The 15,813-nt window shown below is 47.9% G+C and overlaps 9 protein-coding genes across 9 annotated transcripts; 5 read left to right on the forward strand and 4 right to left on the reverse strand.

The window, feature by feature from the left end:
- Nucleotides 1–665: 665 nt before the first annotated feature.
- GIQ15_06469 (transcription factor TFIID complex subunit Taf11) lies at nt 666–1,943 on the forward strand (the record flags this gene model as incomplete). The annotated part of the gene is made up of 2 exons (XM_033553886.1): nt 666–1,165; nt 1,229–1,943. The coding sequence occupies 2 exons, from the start codon at nt 666–668 to the stop codon at nt 1,941–1,943; spliced, it is 1,215 nt and encodes a 404-aa protein (XP_033403401.1).
- Nucleotides 1,944–2,449: 506 nt separating this feature from the next.
- On the reverse strand, nt 2,450–4,048 carry GIQ15_06470 (inner membrane protein OXA1; the record flags this gene model as incomplete). The annotated part of the gene is made up of 3 exons (XM_033553887.1): nt 2,450–3,046; nt 3,121–3,906; nt 3,968–4,048. The coding sequence occupies 3 exons, from the start codon at nt 4,046–4,048 to the stop codon at nt 2,450–2,452; spliced, it is 1,464 nt and encodes a 487-aa protein (XP_033403402.1).
- A 526-nt stretch (nt 4,049–4,574) lies between these two features.
- On the reverse strand, nt 4,575–4,991 carry GIQ15_06471 (mitochondrial import protein 1; the record flags this gene model as incomplete). Its single annotated transcript, XM_033553888.1, has 2 exons — nt 4,575–4,655; nt 4,713–4,991. The coding sequence occupies 2 exons, from the start codon at nt 4,989–4,991 to the stop codon at nt 4,575–4,577; spliced, it is 360 nt and encodes a 119-aa protein (XP_033403403.1).
- Nucleotides 4,992–5,496: 505 nt separating this feature from the next.
- GIQ15_06472 (NSFL1 cofactor p47) lies at nt 5,497–6,802 on the forward strand (the record flags this gene model as incomplete). Its single annotated transcript, XM_033553889.1, has 3 exons — nt 5,497–5,571; nt 5,625–6,004; nt 6,070–6,802. The coding sequence occupies 3 exons, from the start codon at nt 5,497–5,499 to the stop codon at nt 6,800–6,802; spliced, it is 1,188 nt and encodes a 395-aa protein (XP_033403404.1).
- A 311-nt stretch (nt 6,803–7,113) lies between these two features.
- Nucleotides 7,114–8,264, forward strand: GIQ15_06473 (cytosolic Fe-S cluster assembling factor cfd1; the record flags this gene model as incomplete). Its single annotated transcript, XM_033553890.1, has 2 exons — nt 7,114–7,146; nt 7,302–8,264. The coding sequence occupies 2 exons, from the start codon at nt 7,114–7,116 to the stop codon at nt 8,262–8,264; spliced, it is 996 nt and encodes a 331-aa protein (XP_033403405.1).
- Nucleotides 8,265–8,642: 378 nt separating this feature from the next.
- On the reverse strand, nt 8,643–9,920 carry GIQ15_06474 (uncharacterized protein; the record flags this gene model as incomplete). The annotated part of the gene is made up of 1 exon (XM_033553891.1): nt 8,643–9,920. One exon carries the CDS (start codon nt 9,918–9,920, stop codon nt 8,643–8,645), a length of 1,278 nt encoding a protein of 425 aa, XP_033403406.1.
- Nucleotides 9,921–10,050: 130 nt separating this feature from the next.
- Nucleotides 10,051–11,314, forward strand: GIQ15_06475 (uncharacterized protein; the record flags this gene model as incomplete). The annotated part of the gene is made up of 3 exons (XM_033553892.1): nt 10,051–10,230; nt 10,543–11,146; nt 11,304–11,314. 3 exons carry the CDS (start codon nt 10,051–10,053, stop codon nt 11,312–11,314), a joined length of 795 nt encoding a protein of 264 aa, XP_033403407.1.
- A 267-nt stretch (nt 11,315–11,581) lies between these two features.
- GIQ15_06476 (mitochondrial 54S ribosomal protein MRPL1) lies at nt 11,582–12,634 on the reverse strand (the record flags this gene model as incomplete). The annotated part of the gene is made up of 3 exons (XM_033553893.1): nt 11,582–11,674; nt 11,746–12,310; nt 12,408–12,634. 3 exons carry the CDS (start codon nt 12,632–12,634, stop codon nt 11,582–11,584), a joined length of 885 nt encoding a protein of 294 aa, XP_033403408.1.
- A 1,888-nt stretch (nt 12,635–14,522) lies between these two features.
- GIQ15_06477 (1,3(4)-beta-glucanase) lies at nt 14,523–15,578 on the forward strand (the record flags this gene model as incomplete). Its single annotated transcript, XM_033553894.1, has 1 exon — nt 14,523–15,578. One exon carries the CDS (start codon nt 14,523–14,525, stop codon nt 15,576–15,578), a length of 1,056 nt encoding a protein of 351 aa, XP_033403409.1.
- Nucleotides 15,579–15,813: the final 235 nt, after the last annotated feature.

Consider the following 15,813-nt stretch of genomic DNA (forward strand, 5'->3'; position numbering starts at 1 on the left):
AACAGACCACTCTATTTCCCTTCGTACTGTCATTAACGTCTATGGGTGTTTGGCTTCCAATTGGAATCGATATTAATTGCGCCTTGCCATCGATCCATTGGCTTCCTAACGCCCTTTATGTATTTATCTTCACCCATAATTCACTTGACGTTATCCTGTCGCATCCTGTCCAATTATGACTAATCAGTCATATGACCATTAACAGGATATATTTATGTCAGGTGATTATATTGATGACGAATCAGTAATATTACCGTAATAGGAATAGCGTGGCTGATAAATATGCTGACTCATTATAATACAAATACATACCGTAACAATAAGAATAAACCAATAAAAAGAAGCTATTTCTGTTATAAATGTATTAGATACCGCCAGACCATACACGTATTTATTAGGCGCGACCGGCAAACTTTCCTTATTGAGAGCTCCGTCATCGTCGCAAAACGCATCAAGAAGTTGTTCAGGCGTTCTGCGTGTGTTGCTCCTGTTCTTATGCATCGCCAGGATCGCATATCAAGGATAGGAAGGGCAGTGAAGATTCAGCTATAACTATACAGTTCGCTTTATCTCACTTCTTCCTTTCTTTCCGCTCATCCGCCGTTAACTCGCCAACATACCCGACACCCTGTTTGCGCCTCCTCGTTGCTACGAAGCTGGCAAACATGTCGCTTTCACCACCTCCTCCTGTCTCTTTAAGCCTGCCGACCGCAAACCCCAAGAAGCGTCTATCTATTGCATCTGGCTCTTCGAATGCTCCTGCAAACTTGAAGCGTCAACGCACTCACCCATTACGCCAAACTTCATTCCCTGTGTCTGCGGACAATGACCCACGGGTTTACACGGGCACAAGCTCCAGATCAGAAGCCGACGCTGGAAGCATAACCGGTAGCTTTACAGGGTCCTTTGGGGGAAGCGTTGCTGGCAGCACGGTTGGTGGAAAGGGCAAGAAGAGAAAGAGTAAAAAGGACAAGGATGCTACGGCAAGCGTGAAAGGCGGCGCTGGTAGTACCACCGGTCGACGAAACGGTGCCACTGCATCTGTGAAAGGCGGAGCAACGCAAGGGGATGAAGATGGTGATATCGAGGAAGAGGATTTCATAGATGAACCGGAGGTCGATGGAGGTGCGGCGATTGACGCGGCTGCTGAGAAGAAGAATCTTGCGTATGTGATATTCCCTTGGAAGGTGTATTCAACGTATATTTGTACTAACATAAAGTCTTCTAGTGTTTTAATGGACGCTTTCAACCCCGAGCAGTCATCCCGGTACGACTTCTTTAAACGCGCCAAATTGAATAAACCCACTCTTAGAAAGATTGTGAATCAGACGTTATCACAGTCTGTTCCGCCTAATGTTGTTACTACTATTGGTGGATATACCAAGGTCTTCATTGGAGAAATTATCGAAAAGGCGAGGACGATACAGAATGAATGGGCGGACGCTCTTGATGCTGCAGCTATAGCTGAGGCCGAAGCAGAGGAGGCAGAGAAACAGCGGATACAGCAAGAGAAAGAAGATAAGGAGAAAGAGAATAATGCTGCACAAAATACACAGACGGCAAACCAAGGGGATAGCAATGATTCACAGGTGAAAGCTGAATCGCCACATGAAAATGCCGCAAGCGGTAACATGAATGGCATCCAGTCTACGAACGTCTCGATTTCGATCTCACAAACCCAGGTTACAACTACGGTTAACGGTGATTCTCCTATACTTGCAAATGGTACTGCACCAACGACCAGCAGGACAATTAAACTCCCACCAAATCCACACCGTGGGCCATTGTTACCCTCACATATACGTGAAGCCTTAAGGCGATATAAACTCAGCGCGCAGGGTGATAACGTTGGCTTTTCTGGCTTGAGTCTCAAAGGATTTGGGGTCAAGGGTCCATTTGCATGGAGCCTCAAAGGGGTTGGCGGAAGAAGATTATTCCATTAAGCCAAGCTTGAGCCAAAAATGCCAACCGTGGCATCGCATTTCTATTTTTATACCATTATGGCGCTTTTACCAGGTTATTGAGGTGGGCGTTATAGCCCGGAGGCACCGGGGGCTGGATTTTTAGGCTGGGTTGTTACGGGAAACTGGCCTGCTGGAGCAGTCTCTTTTTCTAGGTTTGCGGAGCATATGAATGTGACAGGATGTGATAACCGTGGATAGACCCTGTTCTATACTATGGTTGAGGACTCTAGGCTTTGAAATAATCTCCTAGACGGGGCCTAGTGATACAACATTTAATGATTAGACATCTATATTTGACCGAGGAGTTAAATAATAATATAACAAAGATGGCTCATAATATACATTGAAAAGAGCAAGTACAATCTTATCGAAATGCCAACCAGACCTCAGACATGACTCCCAAACATACAACAGCAGTAAATTAACACATTGTTGAAGAAAGGAATAATATCAAACTTCCAACACTCCTCCTTTTACCAAGGCCTTTATTCCTTTTGTTCGGATTTCTTTAAATATTTAGCTCTCAGTTGCTGGTTCTTCAGTTCCCGCTCAGCTCTAAGTTCTGCCTTTCGACGATCCTCGTACGCCTTAGCGCTTTCGAGTTCCTTCTTGCTAAGTCGTGGCTTGCGGCCAGCGGAGTCAGCGTCGGATTTCTCACCAGACATGCTGTCCATTTTCTCCTTGGCCTCCTTGACTGTGTCGCGGTAAGCTGACTTTGCGCCGTCCATAGCTCGATCTATTATGCTGATTTTTTGAGGTTGGATAGGTGCCTCCGGTTCTGGTACAGAGGTAGCTGTGGTAGAAATGGTACGGATTCGGCTTGGGGGAGGTTGCGGCTCGGATGAACCTGACGAGAAAAGCGTAGTTTTAGGGAGAGGACCGAGGCCGGCAAACTTGCGGAATCCGGGTGAGGTCACTAGGTAGGCTTGACACATGGAAAGGAAACCGGTGGTGAAGAAGTAGAGCTGTAGAATACCAGGCCAGAAGGACATGGTTGCTAACGTGAGACCGGGGAAGCCGTATAACATCGCCTTACCAAGCTGGGTGTTATTCAAGTTGGATGTACCTGCATCACCGCCGCGCTGAGATGAGAATATACAACGTTAGCGCTTGGCTGTGTGGGGAGGAAAGCGAGTGAGACAAGAAGTAAACATACCTTGAGAGCCAAATACATCATGGCACTGGTCGCTATGGGTAGGATGTAGTACGGATCACCCATGGTAACGGTAGGTATCCAGAGGAAGGATTCATTATCCAGGCCTGGGACAGGAAGAGCCGACATTCCTCGGAGGACTCGGAAGCACCCAAAACCGAATGGTACCTGGAGCAAAGGCACAAAAGCCTTCCATGGCTTCACGTTATGCTGTTCATTAAGAACAGCGAGTTCTTGCTTTGCCTTCAATGCGCCCACGTTATCGCTCTCGCGTGCACATTTAAGCATACGTTCTCGAATAGGCGTTGCTAGAGGTTTTATGACTTGAAGTTTGCTCGAAACCTCAGAGGCGGATAAGATGGACTTAAAAAGGGCTGCTCGAATGATAATTGCTGCCGCAATTGACGCTCCCCACCACGGCAATCCGCCCATGATATGTAAATTCTCGAGAAGAAATTCCACCATCGACGACGGACCCCATCCGTAATCCAACCCGAGCTCCTTTAGGTATCCAATCTTTTTGGGGATAAGCGAGAGATCAAAGTCTGATAAACTGGCAGCGGAAAATGCATCCGCCCCGGACGTAACATCTTCTGCTCCAGGTGTGCTTGCAGGGTCACTTGGGGTGCCGGAGAGAGCAGATGTGCCGGCGGAGGTGGATGCGAATCGGGAGGAGGCTTTGAGAGGCCCTGAACTCCGGGCAAGTCGTATAGCACTCAATGCAGTATCATTTCGCCCAATCAACCTCGACCGGAACTGTGAGTTTTTTGCCGAGTTAAGGGAAGAGAACTGTTCAGAGCAGAGTGTCAGTTTGACTGGAGAAAAATTTTCGTCTCAACGGGCGTCCTACCTGTCGCTGGGCGAAAGTTGATTTGAAAATGGCGGCGCGCGCAACCGCACTCGAGTGCCTAACACCAGCCCCGACGAGCATTGTAAAACGAGACCTCCGAAGGTGTTAATGGTTGCATCTATTGTCGACAATGCTGCGGTTTCGTCGTTCGAGATGTTGAAGTCGGTTTGGCTCCGGAAAAAAGTTGGCGTCTGGTTCGGGAAGGTTTGCCGACACGCCTAAAAGTTACTCGCTCGACCAAGTAGACATGATAAACAGAACCCCTTGATTATTATTCGATTCTTAGTGCGTAGTATCAGGGAGATATGAGATATATGCTGTAACTAGAAGTTTATAAAATAATAGTAACGTTGTGATATAGTAAAGTTGCGATATAGTAACCTAAATGAGTTGCTAATTCATCCTCCAAACGCCGTTCACCCTAGCTGTATTTCTTCATTCATATGTACAGATATAACTACCTTGTACAAATAGCCGTAGATGGACAAAATCCCATGACTGTAGCCCTAGCTCTGAGTAGCATCCTCATCTCCATATTCAACCAAGCGCATTAAATAGTCTATTACTCCAACGACGTGACATTATCTAACGCAAATTAATCGTCCCCTTACGATCTTCGGTGCGGTATATCGCGAAGCCCGATTCCACCGCCAATAGGCTGCTGGGTTCGTCGATGAGTAGGGAATATCTAGATGGAGTCGTTAGTATATACATCGCTAAGTAGCGGTGGTGTCAGCCGACTCACCTTGGTATTGGTCCAGCCTAATCTGAAAGCAGCTTCATGTGCGAACAGCTCTCCGAAGCCCAGCATAAGCCCGTTGACGAAAGGCAGGATGAGGTTGATAGCGGCTCCCTGTATTATCTGCCAGTACGATGGAGGTGTGTAGAGCGTCACCGGGGCCGTGGTAGCTTGTCCGGTAGGCGGAGACAGCTCGATAGTGGCCGAGTAGTTCTCGGAATCAGACGGGAGGGTAACTGCTGAGTCGGAGAGCTCTACTCTCGGTGCACTCTCGTTCGACGCCATTGTTGGGGACAAGGGTCCGGCGGTTGGTAGATCGATGGGGGAGAGCCTCGGAGTCGTTTCTGGCGGAAGAAAAGGCCGTAGTTCGCTCTCAAGCCATGCGACAGGGAAGACTGCACGTTTCCTCTATTCCCTCTCCGATCACAAGCTGCTCAACAGGGTGATTCGGCGGTGCTGTTATCGTCCTTCTTCTTCTTCTTCTTCTTCTTCTTCTTCTCTCCGTCTTGTTTCTTCTCTTTGAGGTCCAAAAGATGCACCGGAAGATAGATGTTCCGTGGCTTACCTAACCAGGCACCAGTGACGTAGATCCAAAAGCTTCAGGCGGGAAAAGATACAAGAGAGAGACACGAAAGACACAGTTGCTTCTCGCCGATACTTGTCCTGTTCCTCGTCCTGTTGGATCAGTAAGAAGAGAGCTTGATCATTAGTTTACTTACCCTCCTCAGAGACCGCCTTGTCTGCAAAAATCTCAGTCATTCCTCCGGCAGCAACCCCGCAACCTGCTACCATGGCCTCTGCTCCGCCTCAGCAGGATGAGCTGATCTCACACTTCTGTGCTATCACAGGAGTCAGTCCTTCCACGGTACGCTTCACACTATCCCTTGTACTACCTGTCTTTTACTGGTGGTATTCCAGCTGACATGCATCAAGGCTAGAGACCACCTGGCAGCCAACAACTGGGATCTGGACATGGCTATTGCAGAAGTCTACCCCGAAGAAGGAGGAGCCGAATCAGATTATGATGTCGATGAGAATCAAAATCAACAACCAGGACAAATGCCGGCAGATCGGACGGCAGGAGGTGGCTCCGCACAGGGCCCAGGATCGAAATCCAACCCAGCGTCAAAGAGATTCGCAACCCTAGGGGACCTAGGATTTGGTGACGGAGGAGGTCACCCTGCCCACGATGAAGATGACGATGAACCCCAAGACCTTTTTGCAGGAGGCGAAAAGTCCGGCCTTGCTGTCCAGAATCCAGACGATATCAAGAAGAGGATCATTGAGAAGGCAAAGAAGTATGATTTACATGTTCGCCCCGTTTGCTTCAGCAGATTCTTACTATATGTTCTTCTCTTTATAGGGCACTGCCGCCAGCTGAGCGTAAGCCAACGTCAGCAAAGTCACACTTTACCGGGACTGCTCGTACACTCGGCGGAGATGACACTCCGAGCAAGGTCATCGAAGACCCGAACGCGGCTCGACCTCAAGACCTTGAACCTGTACAGAGAACTCTAAACTTTTGGAATGACGGATTCTCCGTCGATGATGGCGACCTATACCGATCCGCCGACCCTAAGAACGCACAGATATTGGAGGGTATCCGACAGGGCCGCGCACCTCTATCCATTATGAACGTTCAGCCCGGACAAGATGTCGACGTCCAAGTAAAACAGCACGATTCAGACTACATAAGGCCCAAGGGAAAATTCAAGGCGTTTGCTGGATCCGGCCAGCGACTAGGTAGCCCAACTCCAGGTGTAGGGTCGGGATCACACACGCCCGTACCCGCGGCAGCGTCGGCCCCAGAGCAGGTCAGCGCTGGACCAGAGCAGCCAAAGATTAACGAGTCGGAGCCGACAGTTACGCTACAGATCAGATTAGGTGATGGTACACGATTGACGAGCCTGTTCAACACCACGCATACTATTGGTGACGTGTACCAGTTTGTGTCAGCGGCCAGCCCCTCTAGCCAGCAGAGGGAATGGGTGCTCATGACGACTTTCCCAAGTGTAGAGCTCAAAGACCGCTCGGCTGTACTTGGGGAACTCAAGGAGTACAAGCGCGGTGGCGTTGTGGTTCAAAAATGGACTTGAATTTGTGCATTAGACAGTGACTCTCATCTACGACTAGCTAGCTAGAGAAGAATAGCCTTTATCTCAAGGAAGACTAGAAGATATCTTCCATCAAAGGAATAGATTAGGCTGCTCTTAGCAATATCTCATAGAATACAGCTGTGTTTTTACAGCTTAATAATCAAAACGAGAAGCTTGATAAGCTAAAGTTTTGAGGTTCAAGATGCATCTCTAAAGATTTCCAGACCTGCCAATTCCCATAATATTGATAGATGATTCCGGATACCCTTTCCCTCCGACTCTATACCGTTTAATCTCATCTTTTAACCATCATGCCGCTGGACGGCGTCAAGAATATAGTCCTGGTATGTGCCCCGCGGAACCTGGAGCTTCTTATCGATAGCCATTTTCAAAAACTCGCATGAGCAGGAATCACACAACCAACAATAATATTTAATATAAAGCTTGAAGTCCTTGTATAATATGAAATATAAACTAACATGGAATCGCTATGCAATAGGTCCTCTCCGGGAAAGGCGGAGTGGGAAAATCATCAGTCACGCTCCAACTTGCGCTCTCCCTAACACTTCAAGGACGATCAGTTTGCATCCTGGATATTGACCTTACCGGGCCCTCGATGCCACGGCTGGTTGGCAAGGAAGATGCAAAAATTGTACAAGCTCCTGGTGGTTGGGTGCCTGTCACTGTGTATCCTGCCTCAGATCCAACGACCAACATAAAAAATACGACCACATCTACGGCCGACAAGCTGCATGAAGAAGATCAAGAAAGCAACACCCCTCGTTCTCACAGTTCCCTCCGATGTATGTCTTTAGGTTTCCTGCTCCGAGATCGAGGCGACGCAGTGATATGGCGTGGGCCAAAGAAGACAGCCATGATCCGTCAATTTGTATCAGACGTCATTTGGGGGGAAACAGACTATCTACTGATAGACACACCTCCGGGAACGAGTGATGAACACATCGCAATTGCTGAACAGCTGCTAAGCCAAGCCACCACTGCCTCCAACCCTGAACCATCACAGCCGCGACTCGCTGGTGCTGTTCTGGTCACCACCCCTCAAGCAGTGGCTATCTCTGATGTGCGGAAAGGCGTCAACTTTTGCGCCAAAACAAACATTCCCGTTCTTGGTGTTATAGAGAACATGTCGGGATATACCTGTCCGTGCTGCGGCGAGGTAAGCAATGTTTTCTCCAGAGGAGGGGGGAAGGTGATGGCCGAAGATATGGGGATAAGGTTCTTGGGTGCTGTTCCGATTGATGTAGGTTTTGGAGAGCTGATTGAAGGCAGCCGGGTGAGTGCGGGCAAGCAAAATGGGGAACAAGAATCGGGGCAGAATGGTAGCCATTCTGGAGAGCAGCCTGGTTCGTTGGTGGAAAGATATCAAAAGTGTTGGTCCCTATCGACCTTTGAAACGTTTGCGAAAGAGGTGATCCAGCTGGTGGAGGAGCCTACTTCTTGATGTTGTACGATTATGCGTTGTCTTTTTGGATAGAGAGGGGGTTCGGAGTTTGGGTCATGAAGTGAATATAGCACCAGGGAGTTCAAATTCATGGTTAAATTATCTAGCATAAATCTCGATTGAGTCATTTGAAGCTATGAATACATGGAACTTTCAGGTATCATCGTGATGCGTAGAAAAAGGGTGGAAAATCCCTAGCGAAATTGCAAAGTGGTAAGGGTCGAATTCTTAAACCAAAAAGCCAACCATAAACGCATTAAGCCATCAAGAGAAAACGCCAGAAGAGAGTATAGAGATTCATGGTAATCGTAAAATCGTCGTTCGCTTGTTTCATAATAATTTGGGTCGTTAAATGCTCCAGCATGTGCAGAACTTCCATCACCTAGACGGCTGAGCAAGAAGGACATTCTGTCTCTCCAGGAGGTCCCGTAATTTTTCTTGGGCGGTTATAAGGGATGTTACTTCATGATTACACTTTCCATGGGAACGGCTCACGTTTCCAAGCCAACTGAGGAAGCCTTGCAATTCCGTAAGGACGGAACCCCTTCCAGTATGAGATTTTGGTATATGACCGTTGGAATGCAATATATCATCATAGTCTGGGTCGTCAATTGTTGGGTCGGTCGAAGGCCATGGTCTATCTGGCTCAACCAAGTGGTAGGTCCTATCGGCTTGAGCATCTAAATGTACTTCGGATATGACTGGTTGCGTCATCATTGACTGTCTAGCGCTACCACGCTGGCCATTGCTATCAGTATTATTCTCAAGAGCCCATGGTAAATAGGGTAATTTCCCTTTCTCCACATGGGGTTCATGTGTGGAGGGAATAATATCTTCATATGTAGGTATCGATTCTCTCCGGAACGCCGACCTCTGGGGTTCAGCTTGCTGATGGGTCGTGCTTGCCTCAGCCCATGACTGGGGGATTGAATTTCGGAAATCAAAAAGACCAGTGGGACGATGGATTGGATTCAGGTAGTCGTATGTAGAGGAATAGTGACCATGGCCATCCATGGTGCTGATATCATCACCCATGACAGCGACATTATCGTCTACCAGCCTTTCGCTGCTTGAGCTGGCTTCTTCAACTGTCAGAAGGCCATAATCGCCTGTCCGTACTGGAGCTCTGATCTCCCCCAGTGGTGGTCGATGGCTTTCGTACTCATTTGCAAGACTCAGTTTGCTTCGCCCGCATATATCGGCTATAGTGTCCAGCGTGACTTGGATGTTAGGTTCAATTGCCTGCAATATACCCTCGATGCCGAATTCTTCAACGGGCGGTAGCCGGGCCGGAGGGCGGTTTGTTTGTTGCCGTCCCGTATCTAAGCTTTGCCTCCTCGACATTGCAGAGTTTCCCTCGGTCCCAGCGGAATACGTCCGAACAATAACGGGCTGCGAGGATAGAGAGGATCGGCTTGCAACAGACGGAGTTTGGCGTTGTTTCCGTTGTGGTGGTCTAGCAGCCCCGTGAAGTTGCCGGAGAGCAGTTGTCCTTCGTGCAAGCGTGGGATCGTCCAGGGCAGGATTGAATACCCGGCCGCGGGTTCCGAAGGTGGAAAGAGACTGATTTGCCCATGGCTGAGATAGAGGGAGAGACGAAGACAGATGCTGCTGTATGCTGGACAGGGCAGACGGTCGCTCAGAGCTGGATTCCATCGTATCGTGTCAGGCGCAAGTGATACGTGGAGTATCAGCAGCAGGAGTTTACTTGGCCCGTCAGACTGGGATATTTCAGGCGGTCTTCCACGGCTGCACTGGCATAAGTAAATCGATGTAGCGTGTCAATATGTATGACGAGCCAATGTATAAACTATGCGACTGGACTGCATACGCAGGCTGGCCAGGGATTGGATGTCAGCGGGATAGAGAGGCCGGGATAAAGCTGAAGCTGCATGTCTTCAGCCCCGGTGTCGAGGAAGGGATGTCTCAGGCTTTTACTCGCGATACACCCTCCATGACGCGGGCAGTATGCAGAGTATGCAGAGTATGAGTTGGCCGTTTTCCTGTCGTGATGCGGTTGGCGTGGAGGAGAGTTAATTACTTGCATCTTATATAAACGGTTTATGTGGGGGAGACAGCACGGAAGATCGATGTTCCGCCTATCTCGAGATGTTGGTACTAACAGCTTGCTACGAGAAGACATGAAGGAGTGAAGGAGTTATAATACTGCAGCTGGTGAGAGGAACGTTGCTTAATCATGAGTGGATTCTATGTTCGACCTACCATATCGTATTTACCGCCCTGACTGGAGATATATGGCTAATATCGTATCATCTAGTTCGGCGATTCTGACGGGTCGGACGACGACTTGAACGATGATAATCTTCCCTTTCCTAAGCCGATATCAAGAGCGTCGTTTCTGGCGCCTGACTTTGACGCCTCTACGTTCCTTTCGTCTCTCTCCAATCGCCATCAGTCGTTGGCTGATTTACAGACCGAGCTGCGGGAGCTCAGCGAGTCTTTGAACAAGGAACTCCTGGATCTGGTCAATGAAAATTACCAGGAGTTTCTGTCTCTTGGAGCTGCTTTGAATGGAGGACAGGACAAAATTGAAGAGGTTAGGGCCGGGCTACTCGGATTCCAGCGAAATGTGCAGAGCATAAAAGAACAGTTTGAGTCAAGGAAGAAAGAAATCCGGGAATCCCTCGATGCCAAAAAACAGCTACGGTCGAAGATTGCGATTGGCTACGACCTACTAGATATTGCAGAAAGGGTTGAAATGCTAGAGACAAATCTCATGATCCGCCATGCGAAGGACGTAAATGAAACAGAAGATGGAGCGCAGGCTGAGGACGATGAGAGTGATGGCCTATCAGACGTTATGCTGGGGAGTGAGACAGAAAGTGAAGAGGAAAAAGAAGATCCAGAGAATGAGAGTGGCAGTAAGCCCAGAATATCACTTCGAAGATTGGAGTCCCACATACAGCAATATTTAAGCGTGAAGATAATCGCGGATCGGATAGGGGAGAAACATCCATTCATCGTCAATCATGCGGGCAGAATAGATTCCATCAGATCAGCACTACTCCTGGACTTAAGCACCGCGCTAACTGAGTCGAATAAACTCGGTTCAAAACGAGATGAACGAGTAGCTACGATATTACGCCTGTATGACTCGATTGGGCATCGTGAAGAAGGCTTATTGTGCCTGAAAAGGCTTGAGTCCTAGCTGGCGTTAGAACCTGCCGGCGCCTATGCATTTTGGAGTGAATCTCTTGGAGTTTGGGAGCGAAGGGTAATTTTTTTTAACGAGGAATTATTTCTATGAAACGCCAAAATAGATATACAGACTAATTTACAGCTTTGTTCCGCTAAATCTAACAGCCCGTCAATTCATGCGTAGGTGGAGAAGATTCGCTCTTGAAGTCGCCGTTCAGACTGAAGCCAGGGCCATTGGTCGTGCTCAATACCTAAAGTGTCTGTTAGTTAAGGCCTCGCCGATAGAAGATCTATATGAAAGCCAATATGTGGGATAACTCACAACTTCCGCGATATCCTTGGATATCTGATGCGATATTGCTGCTGCATCTTTCTTGAGCGCAGCGATGAAAGCACTCAAGTTAGTCCTGAGCTCCTCGGGAGAGAATCCCAATTGACCAATTGCCAACTTGACGACACCAGATCGTTCTCTGTAAACGCTACCGGCACGCATATTTCGCACCGTGACAGCAACGTTGTCGACAACAGTACCCATCTTCGTACTGGGCATCAATCCTTTGGGACCCAAAATTCGGCCAAGTCCTGCCTTATTCATGTTCGCTAAACTGGTCGTGTGGCAGATGCAGACGTCGAAGTCGATTTTTCCGGCCTTTATAGCTTCAAAAACTTCATCTTCGCCGACGATATCTGCACCGGCAGCTTTGGCTTCCTTTGCGGCACGGGAGTCTGGCGTAGTTATTACGCAAACTCGTAGATCGGATCGGACTGCGTGTGGAAGGCGGATCTGGTTTCGAATCACCGTACCATCTCGTTTCGTGCGCAGTTTTATGTGAACTTCATATTTCACTGATGTTGTGCTTCGGCCAGCTTCGTAGGCGCGAAGGTATCTGATTGAAATCATTCAAATTAGCATGAAAAATAAGTCTAGGGAGAGCAATAGCTGGTTCGCAGAATTTGCGATTGCCCCCTTCTGATAGTACGTACCTCATGGCATCACACAGGGTGAATTGGATCGCATCTCTCGTATCATACTGCGTATACATCGGCTTCTTCTTTTTGGGCTTGCCATCCTTTGACCTCGCCGTTTTCGATGCGTATCGGTATTGCTGCTGGAGAGGACATATGAACGAAGGACTTGCAACCTGTGGTCGAAGGGACGCTGATAGAACCCCCCTCGAGAGGGGAGTCAAATATCTCTGAGCTGCAGCCATAACGCTCGAATTGCTGTCAATCTCCTCGTTCGTTCGCTTTCATCAAAGCTGGAGGTTTGATGGGCTCAACTTGGATTTCTTTACGGATATACTTTAGTCCGCTCCGAGATCGGATAAAATAAAGCGCGCTTCCGTCACTATATAAAATCCAGCTTTAAGGTCGTAAAGGGGAAGCAAGGATGACATCTTAGGAACGTGCGAGATTCATAAATTGTTCTCCATACCCTTCTATGGATATATAAGGCTAACTGTTTATACATGACTTATTTCATGCTGGTATAGCCTGGGGTATCCTCGGTCTCATGCTATACGTTGTCTAATACAATATAGTTAGTCAACTTTGCCTCAAATTTCAGGGAGAATGTATTTACATCATTGTATAGAATAACCAAATAGATGATCGGTATTCGTCAGATAATAGATTCAAGCCAGAAGATGTGCCTGGTAACTAGATCGGATGATTGGAAATAAGCAGCCTTAGTAACTAAGTTTTAAGGTTTAAATAAACCTTGGAACGCAGCTCGGAGAAACTTTGTAGTTAAGCGCCCTTGCTTAGTAACGACATCCTAACCGCCCTTAAAACAGCAATCCCTCAGATTCTCTGTGTGTTGGGTACAACTCGTTCCTATAACTAGCCAATAGTTCCCATTGGACACTATACATTTTTATCCCTTGTGGTCCAACGGGTGATGAGCCTTGTGTTGGTGTATCGGGACCGGCACTACCCCCTCGGGGGCTTGTTCAATCGTTCCCTGCGTTCTCTGTGCCAGTTCCTGGACTTTAAGCGAAGTCCAGCGAAGGCCTACCCGTGAGATACGGCGTGATAACGGCACCGGATTCAAACACTATCTCACGTAGATAAAGCTCAAAGGCGCGAATGTTCAATTAACACCACTTCGCTCACCCAAATTAAACGGAGTCTCCGAACGCCATACGACTCACATTAAATACTCGACAACGTTAATTTACCAAGATCTCTAGCCTTGGGCGACGGAGACCGCATGCTACATCTTAAATCGCCTACCGAGCGACGCTGACAGTCACAAGTCACCTTACGAACAAGCATATGGGTCGAAGCCCGCACTTACATATCTTCAGTGCTTCGACTATGTGGTATACGCATATATCCACAAGGACGACCCGATCGTATCTAATCTCAAAAGCTGCACCCCCGCGCCTAAATTGGACGTCTCGTGGGCTATATCGGTAACGATCAAATCTACAAAATTTGGATCCCTGGGACTGGCAAGATAATACAAACAAAAGACGTGGCATTCCTAGAGGAAACAAGGCCTCCACCCTTTCCAGCAAGAGATCAAGCTCCGCCACTATGCGCAGGCCCAACAGCGGCTCCGCCGAATGTCCAGGAACCAGCACGGAGAATACTCATTTTTTTGTCCCCTGTGGTCCAACGGGTTATGTGACCTTGGTGCGTGTCGGTATTCCCGTATAGGGCACAAAATAAGGCGAGCAGATGAAGAGATAGTCGATTGATCAATCATTTACGAACCACTTCAAACTAATAATCTAAGAAATCCGTCTCAAAAAGAGGACATCCAAGGAATCACGCAAAAAAAAAAATAAGCAATGCAATTAGCGGGCTGATCAGCAAGCCAAGCCAGTAACAAACGTCCCTAGTTACTGCGCTGCAAGGAACAGGGCTGTGATTTGCATTCACCCCTTTTTTCAGAGTTACTCATTTAAAGAGGATGAAATGTCGCTATGCTAACTTGAAGTACTCCGTAGTTCTGTATTTAAATTTGTTTAAACAGGGTAGACTACGGAGTATCTTTTCCACTTATTTCTTCTAGGAAAATTATAGAAATACGCCAGCTCTGACACTGATTTTCTAATTAACGCTTTAGCTACGCGCTTCTTTCGTGTTGAGATGGGTGCGATTGCTCGGTCACTGCTGGCCTGTTCCCTTGTTGGGAGTACGCTTGCTTCGTACTCTCTAGTCGATAACTTCGAGGGCTCGACATTTTTCTCCAATTTCGACTTTTTCACTGGCGGCGATCCCACTCATGGATTTGTCAAATATGTGGGCGAGGACGAAGCGCGATCTGCAGGTTTAATTGCTATCGAATCGTCTTATGATGGCAGAGAGGTGGTTCGGATGGGCGCTGACCACGAGAACGTTACTCCCGATGGCCGACCAAGCGTGAGGATAACGAGCAAGAAGAGCTATAACCAGGGCCTCTGGATCATCGACTTTGCGCATGTTCCTGGGGCTGCGTGTGGAAGCTGGCCGGCATATTGGTTGCTGGGACCGAATTGGCCGACCAGTGGAGAAATCGACATCTACGAGGGTATCAATCTCGATTTCTCCAACACGATGACTCTTCATACCGGCCAGAATTGCACGATATCGAAGGAGTCCGAGTTCACTGGAAGACTGACTACACCATACTGCGATCAGAACGCTCCTCCGCCTGAAGGTGGTAATGGCTGCACCATCAAAGCAGATGATCCGGCAAGTTACAGCAGCGGCCTCAACATCGCAGGAGGAGGTGTCTACGCAACCGAATGGACCACCGAAGATATCAAGATCTGGTTTTTTCCTTTGATTCTCGGCATTCCAAGCGATATCCAGGAGGGAAACCCGGATCCGTCAAACTGGGGTACGCCTGTTGCTCGCTTCGCTGGTAACTGCAGCTTCACCGAGAGCTTTAAAGACATGCAAATCATATTCGACATCACCTTTTGCGGCGACTGGGCTGGGAAGCCAGAGATTTGGGAAGATTCTCCGTGTTCTGCGATAACGTCGGAGTGTAAAACGTTCGTTGAAAATTTCCCCGGCGCATTCGAAGAGACATATTGGTCTATCAATTCTTTAAAGGTATATCAGCGGGGGACGCAAATGACAGGCCAGCAGCTGCATAGTCAAAAACATCGTAGACGAGGACATCGTCACCAGCACTCGCCTCAGAGAGAAGGCCTCTAGATGCAGGTTCATTTGGTTGGATGCCATCACACATATTTATGCATACCTTTCGAACTTAGCCAGCTCATCATTCATGTATTTATATAAAATATAATATATTTTAATTCATGTCTATCTCGAGGATTTTTAACCCAACTGGAATATGTATAACTAATCCAAAGCCTCTAGAATAACATGTGAAATATAGACAAACTGCAACGACCAACTAATACATTATACGATTCAACCACATCTG

This window comes from Arthroderma uncinatum (genome assembly GCF_011692745.1).
Source record: "Arthroderma uncinatum strain CBS 119779 chromosome Unknown scaffold5, whole genome shotgun sequence".
Classification (NCBI taxonomy): Eukaryota; Fungi; Ascomycota; class Eurotiomycetes; order Onygenales; family Arthrodermataceae; genus Arthroderma; species Arthroderma uncinatum.